Source organism: Pseudophryne corroboree (genome assembly GCF_028390025.1).
Source record: "Pseudophryne corroboree isolate aPseCor3 chromosome 3 unlocalized genomic scaffold, aPseCor3.hap2 SUPER_3_unloc_26, whole genome shotgun sequence".
NCBI lineage: Eukaryota > Metazoa > Chordata > Amphibia > Anura > Myobatrachidae > Pseudophryne > Pseudophryne corroboree.
This window is the reverse complement of record NW_026967515.1, coordinates 1360205-1378897: the sequence shown is the minus strand read 5'-3', so window position 1 is coordinate 1378897 and position 18693 is coordinate 1360205. Positions and strand designations below refer to the sequence as shown.

General features: G+C 46.2%; 1 protein-coding gene across 1 annotated transcript in view; it reads left to right on the top strand.

The window, feature by feature from the left end:
• LOC134983834 (uncharacterized) overlaps positions 1-18693 on the top strand; it is a 311233-nt gene that overhangs the window by 33320 nt on the left and 259220 nt on the right. The window contains exon 6 of the mRNA XM_063949458.1: positions 2431-4331. Coding sequence (XP_063805528.1) covers positions 2431-4331 — 1901 coding nt within the window. The remainder of the gene's footprint in view (positions 1-2430; positions 4332-18693) is intronic.

The window sequence follows — 18693 nt, the reverse complement described above, 5'->3', positions numbered from 1 at the left end:
TGGTGAAGAGGACCGACTGCTTCATGTCAACATAGGTAAGTATTTGTGTGACGGTGTACATGTATGTCACGGTGTGTGTGTGTACTGTTTTCATTTGGGTATTTTTAAAGTAGAACTACAGGTACCAGCGCCCACCCCCCCTGCATGCTGGTACTTGTGGTTCTCCAAGTACCAGCTTGCGGGGGAGGCTTGCTGGGACTTGTAGTTTTGCTACAAAAAACAATATTCTTTTCTCTTACGTCCTAGAGGATGCTGGGGACTCCGTAAGGACCATGGGGTATAGACGGGCTCCGCAGGAGATAGGGCACTTTAAGCAAGAATTTGCATACTAGTGTGCTCTGGCTCCTCCCTCTATGTCCCTCCTCCAGACCTCTGTTTGAATCTGTGCCCAGACGAGCTGTCCATGTCACCTCTAATAATCCCACATGAGCGTCCATGTCACCTCTAGTAATCCCACATGAGCGTCCATGTCACCTCTAGTCATCCCACATGATTGTCCGTGTCACCTCTAGTAATCCCACATGAGCGTCCATGTCCCCTCTAGTAATCCCACATGAGCACCCGTGTCACCTCTAGTTATCCCACATGATTGTGAGTGTCACCTATAGTAATCGCACATGAGCGTACATGTCACCTCCTAGTAATCCCACATGAGCATCCACGTCACTTCTAGTAATCCCACATGAGCGTCCATGTCACCTCTAGTAATCCCACATGAGCGTCCATGTCACCTCTAGTAATCCCAAATGAGCGTCCATGTCACCTCTAGTAATCCCACATGAGCATCCGTGTCACCTCTAGTAATCCCACATGAGCGTCCATGTCACCTCAAATAATCCCCCAAGAGCATCCATGTCACCTCTAGTAATCCCACATGAGCGCCCACGTCACCTCTGGTAATCCCACATGAGCGCCCACGTCACCTCTAGTAATCCCACATGAGCGTCCATATCACCTCTACTAATCCCACATGAGCGTCCATGTCACCTCTACTAATCCCCCATGAGCGCCCACGTCACCTCTAATAATCCCACATGAGCGTCCATGTCACCTCTAGTAATTCCCCAAGAGCATCCATGTCACCTCTAGTAACCCCACATGAGCGTCCATGTCACCTCTAGTAATCCCACATGAGCATCCACGTCACCTCTAGTAATCCCACATGAGCGTCCATGTCACCTCTAGTAATCCCACATGAGCGTCCATGTCACCTCTAGTAATCCCAAATGAGCGTCCATGTCACCTCTAGTAATCCCCCATGAGCGTCCATGTCACCACCTAGTAATCCCACATGAGCGTCCATGTCACCTCAAATAATCCCCCAAGAGCATCCATGTCACCTCTAGTAATCCCACATGAGCGCCCACGTCACCTCTAATAATCCGACATGAGCGCCCACGTCACCTCTAGTAATCCCACATGAGCGCCCACGTCACCTCTAGTAATCCCACATGAGCGCCCACGTCACCTCTAGTAATCCCACATGAGCGCCCACGTCACCTCTAGTAATCCCACATGAGCGCCCACGTCACCTCTAGTAATACCACATGAGCTTCCACGTCACCTCTAGTAATCCCCCATGAGCGCCCACGTCACCTCTAGTAATCCCACATGAGCGTCCACGTCACTTCTAATAATCCCCCAAGAGCGTCCACGTCACTTCTAATAATCCCCCAAAAGCGTCCACGTCACTTCTAATAATCCCCCAATAGCATCCACGTCACTTCTAATAATCCCCCAAGAGCATCCACGTCACCTCTAGTAATCCCACATGAGCGTCCACGTCACCTCTAGTAATCCCACATGAGCGTCCACGTCACCTCTAGTAATCCCACATGAGCGTCCACGTCACCTCTAGTAATCCCACATGAGCGTCCACGTCACCTCTAGTAATCCCACATGAGCATCCACGTCACCTCTAGTAATCCCACATGAGCGTCCACGTCACCTCTAGTAATCCCACATGAGCGTCCACGTCACCTCCAGTAATCCCACATGAGCGTCCACGTCACCTCTAGTAATCCCACATGAGCGTCCACGTCACCTCTAGTAATCCACATGAGCGGCCACGTCACCTCTAGTAATCCCACATGATCGTCTGTGTCACCTCTAGTAATCCCACATGAGCGTCTGTGTCACCTCTAGTAATCCCACATAAGCGCCCATGTCACCTCTAATTATCCCCCATGAGTTTCCATGTCACCTCTAGTAATCCCATATGAGCGTCTGTGTCACCTCTAGTAATCCCACTTGAGCCTTCAGTGTTGATTAAGCTCCAGTCTAAGCATCCTAGTTTTTTGTTTTTTAATAAACATAAAAGCAATGATTACAGGTTAAAAAAAAAGTGTCAGTTATAGAATTATATATTGTATCCTGTAACATCCTGGGTCTTGTCTGCTCATTTTATATATTAATGTATTTTATTTCCAGCAGATGGACCCACAAGCAGGAATATCTCAGAAGTACATCTAATGTTATCCCTGGATTGTGACATAACAGATAATGACAGTAGACAGGATTCTCCAGGAGATAATCCCATTACCCCAGTTATACATCCAGCTTTATCAACTAATCCCCCTGATCCTGGGAAATGTTCTCCTGATCACTCTGATATTGGTGCATCTATTACAGCTCTGAGATTAGATAAAGAGTTTCCCTGTTCTACAGATGCCAAATGTTTTACACAGAACACAAACCGTATTACTCATCAGCCAGCTAAGGCAGGTGAGATGCCATTTCCATGTTCTGAGTGTGGGAAATGTTTTACATATAAATCAAATCTTGTTACACATCAGAGAAGTCACACAGGTGAGAAGCCGTATTCCTGTTCTGAGTGTGGGAAATGTTTTGTACAGAAATCAAGTCTTTTTAAACATCAGAGAAGTCACACAGGTGAGAAGCCGTATTCCTGTTCTGAATGTGGGAAATGTTTTACATATAAATCAAATCTTGTTACACATCAGAGAAGTCACACAGGTGAGAAGCCGTATTCCTGTTCTGAGTGTGGGAAATGTTTTGCACAGAAATCAAGTCTTTTTAAACATCAGAGAAGTCACACAGGTGAGAAGCCGTATTCCTGTTCTGAGTGTGGAAAATGTTTTGCATATAAATCGGATCTTTTTAAACATCAGATAAGTCACACAGGTGAGAAGCCATTTTCCTGTTCTGAGTGTGGGAAATGTTTCACACAGAAATCAGCCCTTGTTCCACATAAGAGAAGTCACACAGGTGAGAAGCCATATACCTGTTCTGAGTGTGAGAAATGTTTTGCATCGAAACCAAATCTGGTTAAACATCAGAGAAGTCACACAGGTGAGAAGCCGCATTTCTGTTCTGAGTGTGGGAAATGTTTTGCATCTACATCAGATCTTGTTACACATCAGAGAAGTCACACAGGTGAGAAGCCATATTCCTGTTCTGAGTGTGGGAAATGTTTTTCATCTAAATCAATTCTTGTTAAACATCAGAGAAGTCACACAGGTGAGAAGCCGTATTCCTGTTCTGAGTGTGGGAAATGTTTTGCATTTACATCAGCTCTTGTTAAACATCAGAGAAGTCACACAGGTGTGAAGCCGTATTCCTGTTCGGAGTGTGGGAAATGTTTTTCATCTAAATCAAATCTTGTTAAACATCAGAGAAGTCACACAGGTGAGAAGCCGTATTCCTGTTCTGAGTGTGGGAAATGTTTTGCACAGAAATCAAGTCTTTTTAAACATCAGAGAAGTCACACAGGTGAGAAGCCGTATTCCTGTTCTGAATGTGGGAAATGTTTTGCATCGAAATCAAATCTTGTTACACATCAGAGAAGTCACACAGGTGAGAAGCAGTATTCCTGTTCTGAGTGTGGAAAATGTTTTGCATATAAATCGGATCTTTTTAAACATCAGAGAAGTCACACAGGTGAGAAGCCGTATTCCTGTTCTGAGTGTGGGAAATGTTTCACACAGAAATCAGCCCTTGTTACACATAAGAGAAGTCACACAGGTGAGAAGCCATATACCTGTTCTGAGTGTGAGAAATGTTTTGCATCGAAACCAAATCTGGTTAAACATCAGAGAAGTCACACAGGTGAGAAGCCGTATTCCTGTTCTGAGTGTGGGAAATGTTTTGCATCTACATCAGATCTTGTTAAACATCAGAGAAGTCACACAGGTGAGAAGCCGTATTCCTGTTCTGAGTGTGGGAAATGTTTTTCATCTAAATCAGCTCTTGTTACACATCAGAGAAGTCACACAGGTGAGAAGCCATTTTCATGCTGTGAGAGAAATAAATCCGCTCTTGTTGAACATATTAGACATTACCCAAGCACGGAACCATTTAAGTCTTCTCGAGTATAATTATCACTGTCATGCAATGTTCCTCAAGGGTCAATCCTATCTCCTATGCTTTATGCAATATACAGTCTGGTCCATATATATTGGGACATCGACACAATTCTCATATTTTGGGCTCTATACACCACCACAATGGATTTGAAATTAAACAAACAAGATGTGCTTTAACTGCAGACTTTCCGCTTTAATTTGAGGGTATATACATTAAAATCAGGTGAACGGTGTAGGAATTGAAATGGTTTTTATATGTGCCTCCCACTTTTTAAGGGACCAAAAGTAATGGTACAAGCTAAACAATCCTAAATCAAATATTGTAAATCAGTAGATCAGTGCGCTCGTCCAGTTCAACAAAAAGTACTTTACTACTTAATGTGGTCGCAGCCCGGATCAGTGTTTCGTGAATTGAGCTTTGACATATTTTCCAAGTGCGATCTGATTACCATCTCCTAGATGAAGACCTGGATACAATATCCATACTGATATGCAAATATTTATTTATCTGGTACGCATATAAATTTTGTGTGATAACTGAATTTAATCCCACATACGGAAATATACTGCGCTATATAGCGATTCTTTGTGTCTCCTAGCAGCATTTAGACCCCAGTAGTAACCTGGATTAAAGAATGGGGGACTGATACGCCATGTGTCAAGCCGTAATCCATACGCTATAATCTTGCGTGTGACAAAACTAGTGATGAGCGGATTCGGTTTTACTCTGTTCTCAAAACGCCATCTTATTGGCTTACAGATGTCATGTGTTTTGGATAGCCAATAAGATTCTGTTTTGAGATCCGAGTAAAACCGAATCTGCTCATCACTAGACAAAACTGATTGAAAAATACTACACCATAGTCGCTCTCTTGTTTCTTCCTTTGTTTCCAGAATCCTTAATCAAACTTTAACTTTTTAATACTTTGTTGCAAATCCTTTTGTCAGTTACAGCCTGAAGTCTGGAACGCATAGACATCACCAGACGCTGGGTTTCATCCCTGGTGATGCTCTACCAGGCCTCTACTGCAAATGTCTTCAGTTTCTGCTTGTTCTTGGGGCATTTTCTCTTCCGTTTTGTCTTCATCAAGTGAAATGCATGCTCAATCGGATTCAGGTCAGGTGATTGACTTGGCCATTGCATAACATTCCACTTATTTGCCTCAAAAAAACGCTTTGGTTGCTTTCGCAGTATGTGTCGGGTCATTGTCCATCTGCACTGTGAAGCGCCTTCCAGTGAGTTCCGAAGCATTTGACTGAATATGAGCAGATAATATTGCCCAAAACACTTCAGCATTCATCCTGCTGCTTTTATCAGCAGTCACATTATCAATAAATACAAAGGAACCAGTTCCATTGGCATCCATACATGCCCACGCCATGACACTACCACCACCATGCTTCACTGATGAGGTGGTATGTTTTGGATCCTGAGCAGTTCCTTTCCTTCTCCATACTCTTCTCTTCCCATCACTCTGGTACAAGTTGATATTTGTCTCATCTGTCCATAGGATGTTGTTCCAGAACTGTAAAGGCTTTTTTAGATGTTGTTTGCAAACTCTAATCTGGTCTTCCTGTTTTATTGCTCACCAATGGTTTACATCTTGTGGTGAACCCTCTATATTCACTCTTGTGAAGTCTTCTCTTGATTGTTGACTTTGACACATATACACCTATCTCCTGGAGAGTGTTCTTGATCTGGGCAACTGTTGTGATGGGGTTCGTGCTATTTAGTACACTAGTAATGTACTAAATAGCTCAATCGGATTCAGCTTGTAACGTAGAGTGGCAAGTTTAATCTTTCTATGTATAATGGAGAGAAATAAAAGCTCATCCCTAAGTTCCTGGATGCCAAATCACTGTCCTTAGTATCTCTGTACAGTTTTTTCTATTAGAGTACTAATTAGCAGGAACAGCTTATAATGTACAACATAGATTCTCTAACGCCGACGATCTACAGTACTGTGTTGCTCGAACAGTTAGTTGCGTCAGAATACACTAATTTATATTTACTGGTATGTCTATACGTGCTCATTATTGCTGTGTATTTTAGATAGTGAATGAGTCACTCCTGCAGATTTACCCCGATTTGTGGGAAACCTGTGTGCACCCTTCTGTTGAATGCTTTACAATGGATTACACAGAAAAAATAATAAAGTGAATGTCACTGGAACACAAAAAAAATTGACACTTTGGGAATCTAACCCGGTACTCAGCGTGGCAGACCGGAGCCTTCATCGCTAGCCCACAGCACTGCATGGAAGATTCTCAAGTTCATGTGTAAAAGTACTGCAAAGAGCGATTCCTCCCCATTGGTGTTTGTTTATGCCGTTAGGGGACTCGGACGCTCATTTTATGCACTGTACATGCTGTAAAGTCAATGAGCTACATTATTCCTTTCACACATTAGTTGTGTCTGCATACACAAGTGTTTTAAAACGTTAATTTGCGTCTGTATAAACTATACACACAGGGATTTGGCATCCAGAAACTTAGGGAGGAGCTTTTATCTCTCCCCATTATACTTAATACTACAGGATTTGGACACTCGCATATCCCTAACATCAATAGACCATACTGTATCTGTAACACGTTCGTTTGCATCTGTATATGCTGTACTATTTGCACCTGTACTGTATATACTGTTATAGACTTTATGACATACTGTAGCATAATGTAGCGTAATGAGACGCACCAGTAAAGTAGTTCTTACGCTGTAGTTCAGTATTGTATTTTAATGGAGACCACACGCTTGGGCATTGGTGATTTAAAAAAGCGACATCTGGTGGATGATCTTAGGTATAACACTCAAAGGTAACGCCAAACGCTCTGTAAGCCTTCCTACGACTAGGCGCGCCTCCTTGCGCCCAGGTACGCTGCATATGCCTGATCGCGACTAACGCCTCAGACAGCCAAGATAATGGAGGACCCGTCTGTATATTTAGTTCCTAAATAATACATCCCAAATGCTTAGGTCTTCTTTCTGCTGTTTATTTTGTATCTTGTGCTTTGTGTAAATGTGAATGTCTAATACCAGTTTCCACAATCTGTATTGCTGCACGACAGTATGGCGGCCATTGGAACGTGTTTTCACTTCTAGTTTGCCTAACTTGTTGCAGACACTCATCTTGATAAGGAGTGTCGAGTGTTTTCAGATACAAGATCCTGTCCATATATACCCTGTACATTATCATGTGCATTAGTCACCCAGGTTCCATCTGCGTTGGTTTGTTGTATGTTACATCTATATGGTGCGGATACTCCCCTGTATTTCATAATAAAAGCTTTTGTCTGCATCTAATTATTGCATTAAAGCTTTTATTTTTATTCTGTTTTATATTCCCGTCTGAGTAATTACGCCATAATGTCTAATCTCGGAGTGGACCCCAGAAGATGTAAAGAAACCGTGAAAATTTTCCATCATTCTGTTTTGTGTAAGCATACAGGTAAGTGATGGCACGGTGGTCACTGTCCATCACATTCCGGTGGTATAATGGAAGTGGGACTGTCTGGGCTTATTCTAGTCTACAGCAGAAATAAAAAAATCAGCCTTTATCCTGCTTAAAAAAATGACAAAGCCCATAAATCAAGCTTGGTCGGACAAGACAGTGTCCACGTGCTTCTGCTATATATGGCATAACCCTCTTTGACGACAAAAACCTTCCCTTCACCATTCACAATGTCCACCATTGCCCCTTCAGAAGGGACACAACTTTGCTTGTTCCACCTACTTCACAGAGCCCAGGACCATCTCCATGACCATTTCATGTTTATCTGGGAGGTTCATGGCCTGAGATGATCACAGAACCACCAGGTAGTGGCCAAGAAGAGAGAGGGGGAGAGCTGTCAATAGCAGCTGGTAAGAGGGGTGGTAAATCCCCTGGTGGATAAATGTACAGCAAAAGAAAAGAATTACCAGCGCTGGCTGATCATGTATGATTAATAGGTACTATACATCCGAAAGGCTTAGTGAATTAAAAACCACAGTTATTCCACATGTAAAAACACACACAAAAAATAAAATAAATAACATTGAGAAATAAATTATTAAAAATTAGAACATGCCACAATATGCCTGTGTTGATGATTTAGATGTCCACATGAACTGCTAGTGATGGACATTTCCAGTGACATTGGTCCTCTCTGAGTGTCATTAGCCGTTGATGTGGACATCTAAATCATCAACTCAGGCATATTGTGGCATATTTTAACTTTCTCTAACGTCCTAAGTGGATGCTGGGGACTCTGTAAGGACCATGGGGAATAGCGGCTCCGCAGGAGACTAGGCACAACTAAAGAAAGCATTAGGACTACCTGGTGTGCACTGGCTCCTCCCTCCATGACCCTCCTCCAGACCCCAGTTAGAATTTTGTGCCCGGCCAAGCTGGATGCACACTAGGGGCTCTCCTGAGCTCTTAGAAAAAGAAAGTATATTTTAGGTTTTTTATTTTCAGTGAGATCTGCTGGCAACAGACTCACTGCTACGGGGGACTAAGGGGAGAGAAGCGAACCTACCTGCTTGCAGCTAGCTTGGGCTTCTAGGCTACTGGACACCATTAGCTCCAGAGGGATCGAACACAGGCCCAGCCTCGGTCGTCCGGCCCCGGAGCAGCGCCGCCGTCCCCCTTACAGAGCCAGAAGCAAGAAGACGTTCCTGGAAATTGGCGGCAGAAGACTTCGGTCTTCATCAAGGTAGCCATTGATCCTCATGCACACCTCACACTCCGGTCACTGATGGGTGCAGGGCGCTGGGGGTGGGGCGCCCTGGGCTGCAATAAGAGTACCTTGCTGGCAACTAACACATAATATAGTCATAAAGACTATATATGTGTAAATACCCCTGCCAAATATACATATAAAAGAGCGGGAGAAGTCAGCCGAAAAAGGGGCGGGGCTATCTCCCTCAGCACACTGGCGCCATTTTCTCTCACAGCTCCACTGGAAGGATCGCTCCCCAGGCTCTCCCCTGCAGTTTTCAGACTACATAGGGTAAAAAAGAGAGGGGGGGCACTAAATTTAGGCGCAATTCTGCATAATATTAACAGCTATAGGGAATAGATCACTGTGGGTAGTGTGAATTCCTGTATATATATAGCGCTCTGGTGTGTGCTGGCATACTCTCTGTCTCCCCAAAGGGCTTTGTGGGGTCCTGTCCTCAGAGCATTCCCTGTGTGTGTGCGGTGTGTCGGTACGGCTGTGTCGACATGTTTGATGAGGAGGCTTATATGGAGGCGGAGCAGGTGCCGATAAATGTGATGTCACCCCCTGCGGGGCCGACACCTGAATGGATGGTCATGTGAAAGGAATTACGTGATAGTGTCGACTCCTTACATAAAAGGTTTGACGACATAACAGATGTGGGACAGCCGGCTTCTCAGCTCGTGCCTGCCCAGGCGTCTCAAAAGCCATCAGGGGCACTAAAACGCCCGCTACCTCAGATGGCAGACACGGATACCGACTCCAGTGTCGACGACGAGGAGACTAGTGTACATTCCAATAGAGCCACCCGTTATATGATTGCGGCAATGAAAAATGTCTTGCACATTTCTGATGTTACCCCAGGTACCACAAAAAAGGGTATAATGTTTGGGGAGAAAAAACTACCAGTGGTTTTTCCCCCATCTGATGAATTAAATGAGGTGTGTGAAGAAGCGTGGGCTTCCCCCGATAAGAAACTGGTAATTTCTAAAAAGTTACTTATGGCGTACCCTTTCCCGCCGGAGGACAGGTTACGCTGGGAGACATGTCCTAAGGTGGATAAAGCGCTCACACGTCTATCAAAGAAGGTAGCACTGCCGTCTCCGGGCACGGCCGCCCTCAAGGAACCTGCTGATAGGAAGCAGGAGGCTATCCTGAAGTCTGTTTATACACACTCAGGCATTATACTGAGACCAGCTATTGCTTCAGCATGGATGTGCAGTGCTGCAGCTGCGTGGTCAGATTCCCTGTCAGAAAATATTGATACCTTAGACAGGGACACTATATTGCTAACCATAGAGCATATAAAAGACGCTGTCATATACATGAGAGATGCACAGAGGGATATTTGTCGGCTGGCATCTAGAATAAATGCAATGTCTATTTCTGCCAGGAGGGGTTTATGGACTCTGCAGTGGACAGGTGATGCAGATTCTAAAAGGCACATGGAAGTTTTGCCTTACAAGGGTAAGGAGTTGTTTGGGGATGGTCTCTCGGACCTAGTTTCCACAGCGACAGCTGGGAAATCAGCATTTTTACCCCATGTTCCCTCACAGCCAAAGAAAGCACTGTATTATCAGGTACAGTCCTTTCGGCCCAGAAAGGCAAGCGGGTTAGAGGCGCGTCCTTTCTGCCCAGAGGTAGAGGGAAAAAGCTGCAAAATACAGCCAGTTCTCAGGAACAAAAGTCCTCCCCCGCTTCCTCTAAGTCCACAGCATGACGATGGGGCTCCACTGGCGGAGGCAGGTGCGGTGGGGGCCCGTCTCAAGTACTTCAGCGATCAGTGGGCTTGCTCACGGGTGGATCCCTGGATTCTACAAGTGGTATCTCAGGGATACAAGCTGGAATTCGAGACGTCTCCACCTCGCTGTTTCCTAAAATCTGCCTTGCCAACGACTCCCTTGGACAGGGAGGCAGTGCTAGAGGCAATTCACAAGCTGTATTCGCAGCAGGTGATAGTCAAGGTACCCCTCCTTCACAAAAGGAAGGGGTTACTATTCCACAGTGTTGTGGTACCGAAACCGGACGGTTCGGTGAGACCCATTTTAAATTTAAAATCCTTGAACACGTATATAAAAAGATGCAAGTTCAAGATGGAATCGCTCAGGGCGGTTATTTCAAGCCTGAAGGAAGGGGATTACATGGTATCACTGGACATCAAGGATGCTTACCTGCATGTCCCCATTTACCCTCCTCCCCAGGTGTACCTCAGATTTGTGGTACAGGACTGTCATTACCAATTCCAGACGTTGCCGTTTGGTCTGTCCACGGCACCGAGAGTATTTACCAAGGTAATGGTCGAAATGATGATACTCCTTTGAAAAAAGGAAATTATAATTATCCTGTACTTGGACAATCTCCTTATAAAGGCGAGGTCCAGGGAACAGTTGTTGATCGGAGTAGCACTAGCTCGGGAAGTGCTACAACAGCATGGCTGGATCCTGAATATTCCAAAGTCGCAGCTGGTTCCTGCAGCGCGTCTATTGTTCCTGGGGATGGTTCTGGACACAGAACAGAAAAAGGTGTTTCTTCTGGAGGAGAAGGCCAAGGAGTTGTCATCGCTAGTCCGAGACCTCCTAAAACCAAAACAGGTGTCGGTGCACCACTGCACGCGAGTCCTGGGAAAGATAGTAGCTTCTTACGAAGCAATTCTATTCGGAAGGTTCCATGCAAGGATCTTTCAGTGGGATCTGTTGGACAAGTGGTCCGGATCGCATCTTCAGATGCATCGGATGATAACCCTGTCTGCAAGGACCAGGGTGTCTCTACTGTGGTGGCTGCAGAGTGCTCATCTTCTGGAGGGCCGCAGATTTGGCATACAGGACTGGGTCCTGGTAACCACGGATGCCAGCCTTCGAGGCTGGGGAGCAGTCACACAGGGAAGAAATTTCCAAGGACTATGGTCAAGCCAGGAGATGCCCCTACACATAAATATTCTGGAACTAAGGGCCATTTACAATGCCCTAAGTCAGGCAAGACCCCTGCTTCAAAGCCAGCCGGTACTGATCCAGTCAGACAACATCACGGCGGTCGCCCATGTAAACCAACAGGGCGGCACGAGAAGCAGGATGGCGATGGCAGAAGCCACAAGGATTCTCCGATGGGCGGAAAATCACGTGTTAGCACTGTCAGCAGTGTTCATTCCGGGAGTCGACAACTGGGAAGCATACTTCCTCAGCAGGCACGACCTCCACCCGGGAGAGTGGGGACTTCATCCAGAAGTCTTCCGGCTGATTACAAATCATTGGGAAAGGCCACAGGTGGACATGATGGCGTCCCGCCTCAACAAAAAGCTAGAAAACTATTGCGCCAGGTCAAGGGACCCTCAGGCGATAGCGGTGGATGCTCTAGTGACACCGTGGGTGTACCAGTCGGCTTATGTCTTTCCTCCTCTTCCTCTCATACCCAAGGTACTGAGGATAATAATAAGAAGAGTAAGAACTATACTCATTGTTCCGGATTGGCCAAGAAGAGCTTGGTACCCAGAACTTCAAGAAATGATCTCAGAGGACCCATGGCCTCTACCGCTCAGACAAGACCTGCTGCAGCAGGGACCCTGTCTGTTCCAAGACTTACCGCGGCTGCGTTTGACGGCATGGCGGTTGAACACCGGATCCTAAAGGAAAAGGGCATTCCGGAGGAAGTCATTCCTACGCTGATCAAAGCCAGGAAGGATGTGACCGCAAAACATCACCGCATATGGCGGAAATATGTTGCTTGGTGTGAGGCCAGGAAGGCCCCAATGGAAGAATTTCAGCTGGGTCGATTCCTGCACTTCCTACATTCAGGGGTGACTATGGGCCTCAAATTGGGTTCCATTAAGGTCCAGATTTCGGCTCTGTTGAATTTCTTTCAAAAAGAACTGGCTTCACTGCCTGAAGTTCAGACTTTTGTTAAAGGAGTGTTGCATATTCAGCCTCCTTTTGTGCCTCCTGTGGCACCTTGGGATCTCAACGTGGTGTTGGATTTCCTAAAGTCGCATTGGTTTGAGCCACTTAAAACCGTGGAGCTAAAGTATCTCACGGGGAAAGTGGTCATGCTGTTGGCCTTGGCCTCGGCCAGGCGTGTGTCAGAATTGGCGGCTTTGTCATGTAAAAGCCCTTATCTGATTTTCCATATGGATAGGGCGGAATTGAGGACTTTTTCCCAATTCCTGCCTAAGGTGGTATCAGATTTTCATTTGAACCAACCTATTGTGGTGCCTGCGGCTACTAGGGACTTGGAGAATTCCAAGTTGCTGGACGTAGTCAGGGCCCTGAAAATCTATGTTTCCAGGACGGCTAGTGTCAGGAAAACTGATTTGCTATTTATCCTGTATGCACCCAACAAGCTGGGTGCTCCTGCTTCAAAGCAGACTATTGCTCGCTGGATCTGTAGTGCGATTCAGCTTGCACATTCTGCGGCTGGACTGCCACATCCTAGATCAGTGAAAGCCCATTCCACGAGGAAGGTGGGCTCATCTTGGGCGGCTGCCCGAGGGGTCTCGGCTTTACAACTTTGCCGAGCAGCTACTTGGTCGGGGTCAAACACATTTGCAAGATTCTACAAGTTTGACACCCTGGCTGAGGAGGACCTAGAGTTCGCTCATTCGGTGCTGAAGAGTCATCCGCACTCTCCCGCCCGTTTGGGAGCTTTGGTATAATCCCCATGGTCCTTACGGAGTCCCCAGCATCCACTTAGGACGTTAGAGAAAATAAGATTTTACTCACCGGTAAATCTATTTCTCGTAGTCCGTAGTGGATGCTGGGCGCCCATCCCAAGTGCGGATTGTCTGCAATACTTGTATATAGTTATTGTTAACTAAAGGGTTATTGTTGAGCCATCTGTTACAAGGCTCCGTTAATATTTCATACTGTCAACTGGGTATAATATCACGAGTTATACGGTGTGATTGGTGTGGTTGATATGAGACTTACCCGGGATTCAAAATCCTTCCTTATTGTGTCAGCTCTTCAGGGCACAGTATCCTAACTGAGGTCTGGAGGAGGGTCATAGTGGGAGGAGCCAGTGCACACCAGGTAGTCCTAAAGCTTTCTTTAGTTGTGCCCAGTCTCCTGTGGAGCCGCTATTCCCCATAGTCCTTACGGAGTCCCCAGCATCCACTACGGACTACGAGAAATAGATTTACCGGTGAGTAAAATCTTATTTTTAATAATTTATTTCTCATTTTTTTTATTTTTTTTTAATGTGTTTTTACATGTGGAATAAATGTGTTTTTTAATTCACTAATCCTTTTGGATGTATAGTACCTATTAATCATACATGATCAGCCAGCGCTGGTAATTCTTTTCTTTTGCAGTGGCCAAGAAGAACCCAGACTCCCCAGGAAATGGAGAGTCCAAAGATCCACCCCACATGAGGTAAAGAAGGGACAACCACAGGGTCTGGCTCACCTATTTCCTTCCTAAAAGCTGCTCTTTACCCAGTTTGGAACCTGTGGGCTCCCACTCCAATTTCCCTTGGGAGTCCTTACCCTCACTAATCCCTTCTGAGCCTACTAGTTCCTTCCTCTTCCAACCACTCCTCCTTTTTAAGCTTTTCACCACCTGCTGTGTGAGTCCCATCCAACTACTCCATTCCTTGACTCATTGGTGTAGCAACCCCCTTCTCCCACCCCCACCACACTGATACACTGCAGTTAAGCTGTGAGACTTGCTGCTAGCAGTACTCACTACTCAGCACACTCACATCATGATTACACAGCTGTGCCACAGACACTGTCTCACTGACAACCAGGATGAGACACTCCCAGAAAGGCATGTATGTATGAGTACGGAGAGAGTGGGCGCAGTGGGGCTGCATGACTGACAGCTGAGCCTGTCACGTCAGTGAGGTGGATGGGGCATCCTATTTCCAGCCGGTACAGCACACTATATGTAAGAGCCGGAGCGGTGCAGGGCTACTGGCTGACAGCCTATCATCTCGGTGCAGCGGCAGAAGTCTGTAAATGATGGGAAATAACATCTGGCCCATGGCTACTGTGAGGAAATGAGAGGTCTGTGACAATATAGCTATGCCTCATTTCTCATGTCAGATATGTACTTTTTATCCCCATATCCCTATACATTCATCTGTTTCCTCATTCTCCATAACATGTCCATTACTGCTCACCCAATATTGTGTTTAAATCAACCTTATTATTGTTAATATATGCAATTGTGTTATGTAATCTGTTACCCTTTGGATAATGTATTCATGTTAGACCTAGTTTTCTATTGTTTACTACCTGTCAGGTTCGGTCTGGTTTGTGTCCCCGGAGGGGGCGCTAGTGGGTCAGTGGAGGTAGGATGGAGGAAGAGAGGAGACTGGATTGGATTCCCGCGCATGTGCGCAATGTTATTTATTAACATAAAAGTTCACACAATAAGGCAGCAGAATAACGTGCAGGAATAAACAATAAAAAGTATGCAATGGAAATGGTGCAGCTTGGAAGCTGAGAGTCTATGGAAGGAATGGTAATAAATGTATAGCTACCTGGTAGCAGATGCAGGAGACTCAGGTGAATGTTCACAGTGTGTCAGACTAGGTTTTGTCTGTGTCCCCGGAGGGGGCGCTAGTGGGTCAGTGGAGGTGGATGGGAGAAAACGAGGAGGCTGGATTATGTTTCTGCGCATGAGCGCAATGATGTTTATTACACAGATGATTCACAAACGGCAGCAGAAAATAACAGTAGAAATGCAAATGTCAATTGTACAGCGTAACAGCTGAAAGTCTATGGTAACAGAATGAATGGTGACTTGATGAAATGATAACCGGTAGTGAGGATAACAGATGAGTGATAACTTGGCAGAGAATAATCTGGTATGGGAACCAGAGCAGATTAAAACATGGAACCAGCAGAGATGGTATTGTATGGCAAACCTGGTAGCAGAGGCAGGAGTCTGACTATGTCCACAGTGCAGGTGATGAGGCACTGGCAGCACAGGTGGGGAGATGGAACACACCTGGAGTCAGTCTCTACTGCTAGGCTGAAGCACACAGAGATGGTGGTGAGTGTGAAGCCTGTAGATGGAAGCAGGTATTGCTGGGGCTTGTAGTTCTACGGAGCTGTGAGAAGTAACCAGGAGTACAGAGTCTCAGGTAGATAGCCAGGTACACGGAACAACAGGTAGGTATCCAGGTACACGGAGGAAACAGGAACCAGATCCTTACGCATGAGTCGCAGGAGTGACACAAAGTTCAGGATGCCTGCAGACTGATCCTGCAGCTTCATATATACCCCTTGTTAAACAGTCATTGGTGGAGTGAGGAAAAGTAGGTGCGGCCAAGCACCGGATTGGCCGCCGTATGCTGAGTGCTGGAGACTGTCATGGCGGCGCCCATGCCGCGGCCTAGCGGGAACGCTGCGCGCTACACGCTCGCTGTCACAGGAGCGCTCCCAGGCCCAGGATGGCGTCCGATGGCAGAGACGCGGACGACAGATGAACGCAGGGACCCAGGACGGAGTCCGCAGCGGCGGACAGATGTCAGCTTGGTGAGTCGATTCCTGACACAGTGCAGTTTGTTAGGCACAGGCAGCTAGCAAGCTGCTTCACAGGTGAGGTGATGGAATGCACCTGGAGAGAGTCTCTACTGCTGAGGCTGAAGCACACTGTGGTTGTAGATAGGTGTGGAGCCAAATACAGATGCAGGGGTTGCTGATGCTTGTAGTTCCACGGAGATGCAGGAGGATAACCAGGAACACAGGGGATCTGGAGACTGGAACACGGAACCACTGGAGGCTGGAACACAGGGAACCACTGGAGACTGGAACACAGGGAACCACTGGAGACTGGAGACTGGAACACAGGGAACCACTGGAGACTTGACACACCGAATGTAGCAGGAGAGCTGGAGTGATTGCTGGAACTTGTAGTTCCACAGGAACACAGGAACTTGCACACTGAATGTCTCAGGAGAGCTGGAGTGGTTGCTGGAACTTGTAGTTCCACAGGAACACAGGAACTTGCACACGGAATGTCGCAGGAGAGCTGGAGGGGTTGCTGGAACTTGTAGTTCCACAGGAACACAGGAACTGCTGGGAACTGGAACAGCTGGGACCTGTTGTTCCACAGGTCCACTACACAAGGATATCTCTGTAGACAGAGGATTGCAAACAGGAGCCACCTGTTCACGGGATGTGACGTGTTGTCCAAGGCGATGTGAGAGAGCCACAAACTGGAAGTTATACCTCCTGCACAGCAGTGATTGGACACAAACTGCAGGCAGAGATACTAGCTGGATTAGGTGTCCAGATCAGCTGTGAGTTAGCTTAAGCTTTCCTGGCTGCGTTGGACTGAAAACTAGAACTGGAACAGAACTGAACTGGTTAGGTGGAGCACGGAGAGCTGTGGGCTGCAGGAGACTGAAAACTAGAACTGGAACAGAACTGAACTGCTGGGACCTGTAGTTCCACAGCAGTGATGCGATGGAAAATGCAGATTCCTGACACTACCACCACAGTGGACACTCAAAGAGTGAGTCATATAAGGTACCATTGTCCTTCTTATTTACTCCCTATTGTCCAACAGTGAGCTGACCAGACATGGTTGCTCTCTGGCTGATGTAATCACCTTGATTAGAATATGTATTGTATTCCAATGCTGTAAGATCCTTAGACAAAGAGGTCACACACACCCCATGTAATATGAAGCTTCTGAGGAATATAGATAGAGTTAACCAGAGAGCTGAAAGAGATTCTATGCTCCTTGACTAAGAAGTGATGCTCTGTCAGGAGTTTGTGGTGGGAATTGTCATGTAGCATTGGATAACAGAGGTGTGCTGAGCGGTTTATAGCCCATTCTGTTCAATAAACCACTGTTGGTTTTTCATTTACCACTGTGCCTGAGTGAGTTGGAACCTAGTATCTTCACAGCTACTATCGATGGTGGGTAACTACCTGGCTCTCTTCCTTTGATGGTAAAACCAGTTATCATCAGGTATAGACCATCAATGATTCCTGATCATCAATAGTTGATGGCCAATCCTAGATCAGACCCTGAGAGACCACAGCCACCACCAGATCCACAATGTGTACCTAGAAGCTGCCACATCAGGCACTTTGTTACCCGCCATCAGATCTACCTTCTAGAGAACCACCTCTCCACAGCTTTCCACACCTAAGCTAGAACTCTGCAGGTTTCCTTCACCACCAGCTTGGATCTCCTTTGCATCAGCATCCTGGCCAGCCTCAGACAGGTCCATGGAATCAGCATTATGATAACTTTTGATTCTTTATTTGCTGCAGCTGCTGTATAGTTCCTGTGATTTCCTCCAGCTCATTAACCAGCTGCACCAGCTCCTCATTTCATGTAACTCTCTCAGCTGCTGCAACAGTTTTTTCTCCTGCAGGGTCCACAGGTTATCCACAGGATAACATTGGGATATGAGGACGTGACAGTGGATTTGCACCAAACGGTCAAAGCTTTTGGCCTCCCAGCATGCAGTGGGCCCATCCATATATCCCCACCTCCTGGTTCAGGCAAATCAGTTTTTTGTTTGGTGTGACAGGAGCCAGACCATGGTCAAGAGGGCTGCTGGTGTTTAGCAGCTATAAGCTTTCTTATTTTATTTTTATAGTCTTTTTCTTGAGTGATCTTTCTAAAAAGCATCTTATACGTACCTTAGAGTCACTCCAACAATTCCCCGCCGAGTCGTGACAATGCTTACCCACGTGTACAGTGCCTTTTTG